Source organism: Triticum urartu, chromosome 2, assembly GCF_003073215.2.
Source record: "Triticum urartu cultivar G1812 chromosome 2, Tu2.1, whole genome shotgun sequence".
In the NCBI taxonomy this organism is placed as follows: Eukaryota; Viridiplantae; Streptophyta; class Magnoliopsida; order Poales; family Poaceae; genus Triticum; species Triticum urartu.
In genome coordinates, this window is record NC_053023.1 from 682642136 (window position 1) to 682644336 (window position 2201).

The window sequence follows — 2201 nt, forward strand, 5'->3', positions numbered from 1 at the left end:
TCTGGTCAAACTATGGTCAAACTACTTATTCAAGAAGTATTAGTGTTACTAAATAATTATTCAAAAATATTAGTGTTACTAAATAATTATTTCAGTTTTTTTGAATTTTGGTCAAATCTGGTCAAACTGTGGTCAAACTACTTAGTCAAGAAATATTAGTGTTACTAAATAATTATTGTTTTTTAAACAATAGTTTTATACTCAAACAGTGAAATGTGTGACTTCATGCTCAAGCTAAACTCCTGAGGGTTAATAGGATTGACATCTTACTATTGTCAGCAAAACAATAAGTGCAAACTTGGAAACGAGGGAGAATAGAACCCGGAAGTTAAGCATGCTCAGGCTGGGGGAGTGGGAGGATGGGTGACCGTCCGGGAAGTTAGATGATTTGGAATGATGAGGGGTGATTAGAGATTAAATTGAGCAGTGATGAGGGGTGATTAGAGATTAGAGGTTAAAATAATTCAGAACCAACCGGGACTAAAGGTGGACCTCCAGGCAGCGGCCACGTGGAGGGCCTTTAGTCCCGGTTCGTAATAAATGAATCTTTGCATGTTACCACACTTAAATTACTACCCATTATGAAGATGGTAACATAGTCTAGGAATATGTGTATGTTACTCTTCATTGTGGCTAGTCAATCCTCCTTTTGCTGGCTAACACAATGATCGATGGGGAGGTACAAAGCTGGGAGAATCGAGAGTTTGCTAATTAGTTTTCAATGTCTGCAGTTATAGAATTACATTATAAAACGCAAACTAATCTAACACTGAAAATAAACTTATTCCTCCGATTCTGACACCGTGTTAGCACAACTTTGTATTAAAATTATACTAAAATAGCGTCAATTAATTTGAATTGGATGGAGTTCCTGCTTGGTCGCTCACCCATGCGGCCGGGATGCACTGTGGATCGGTGTGACGATGCTTGTCCGTTTGTTCCCTTCCCTTCTCAACGGTAGACGATCTAGTAGTGGCCGGCGGCAGCGAGTAGGTTTTCTCGATCGCAAGACTGGGGTCGAGCAGATTGGAAACCAAGGTATTAGAGGAGACACAACTACCGTGTACGCTTTTTTTTACTTTGAGACAAACAACTACGGTGTACTCCTACGTGAGAGTAGTACTTGAGCCTGGGCCCTTTCCTTCTACGGTGGGCTGTTCTTTTTTATTTATTTTCTCCTGATATTTGGGCATTTGACCCGCTGCAGCAATCACATTTCCATTTTCCATTTCCATTTCCATTTTCTACCGAAGAAACACACCAATTGACTCACCTCGACTGGTTGGCCTTCTCGATCGACTGCGTGCGATAAGAAAAGTCAGCACGGATTCAAGGACAATAATTCCATCCGCTTCATTCCAATCCATCGACGTCGACATGCGGCCATACCTGCAGCATGCATCATTGCATCTCTCGCCCGCCCGTGACCTGAGAAGGACGGGCCAGCATGTCGCACCTCTACCTACTAGTACCATCCTCCTCGTCTGCGCGGACGAGGCACGGGCACGGCCACCCCGCCACCCCCCTGCAACTCGCCTATAAGAAGCAGCGTACACACGATGCTAAGCCCAAGCTCACTCAAACACATCCAAACAACACTATCTCCTCAGTACATCAGAGCCTCCCGGTTAGCAATATGGCAAAGTGTCTCGCCGTCGCGCTCCTGCTACTGGTGGTGCTCGCGTCCTGCGAAGGGAGGGAGCTGAATGAGAAGGTTGCAGCGACGCGTGTCGTAGGTGCGGGTGGCGGCGTCGGCGAGTCTAAGGCGTTGGACTTGCCTGTGCTCGGGGGAATCGGTACGGGAACCAGCACCATTACCGGCCCGCTGGTGGTGGTTCCTGGGATCCCTGCTATTGGCCCATGATCATCTCTGGCTCATGTGCTGCCTAACAGGAAGCTAAAGCTCGCCTTGTCGCTTTAGATTCTATAGGTAGCACCGCCGGGAAGAAAAAAGCGGGCGTTTTGCTCATGTCCATGTTCGGTACTGAGCGCCTGTATCAACTGTCATCTGTATCTATTTCCAGTTCATGTTGTCGTATTTTTCGTTCCTTGATGTGCTACATGTATCATCAATAAATAATAATTACTATGTTTGTGTGATCGTCTTCTGGGATGCAAATCTCAACTGGCTGCATAATCGATGTCCTATTTCGTCACTCTAATCACCAAGTCCCATGTTCAGAGTCGTTCATGTTCCGGGG

At 45.8% G+C, this 2201-nt stretch overlaps 1 protein-coding gene across 1 annotated transcript; it reads left to right on the forward strand.

Annotated features, from left to right (window-relative positions):
• The first annotated feature begins 1441 nt into the window (after positions 1 to 1441).
• Positions 1442 to 1934, forward strand: LOC125534086. Its single transcript, XM_048697383.1, has one exon. It carries the CDS (start codon positions 1448 to 1450, stop codon positions 1862 to 1864), a length of 417 nt encoding a protein of 138 aa, XP_048553340.1. The 5' UTR covers positions 1442 to 1447; the 3' UTR covers positions 1865 to 1934.
• Positions 1935 to 2201: the final 267 nt, after the last annotated feature.

Coding starts and splice junctions, on each gene's coding strand:
- LOC125534086 (XM_048697383.1), top strand. CDS start 1,448: ATGTCGCACCTCTACCTACTAGTACCATCCTCCTCGTCTGCGCGGACG.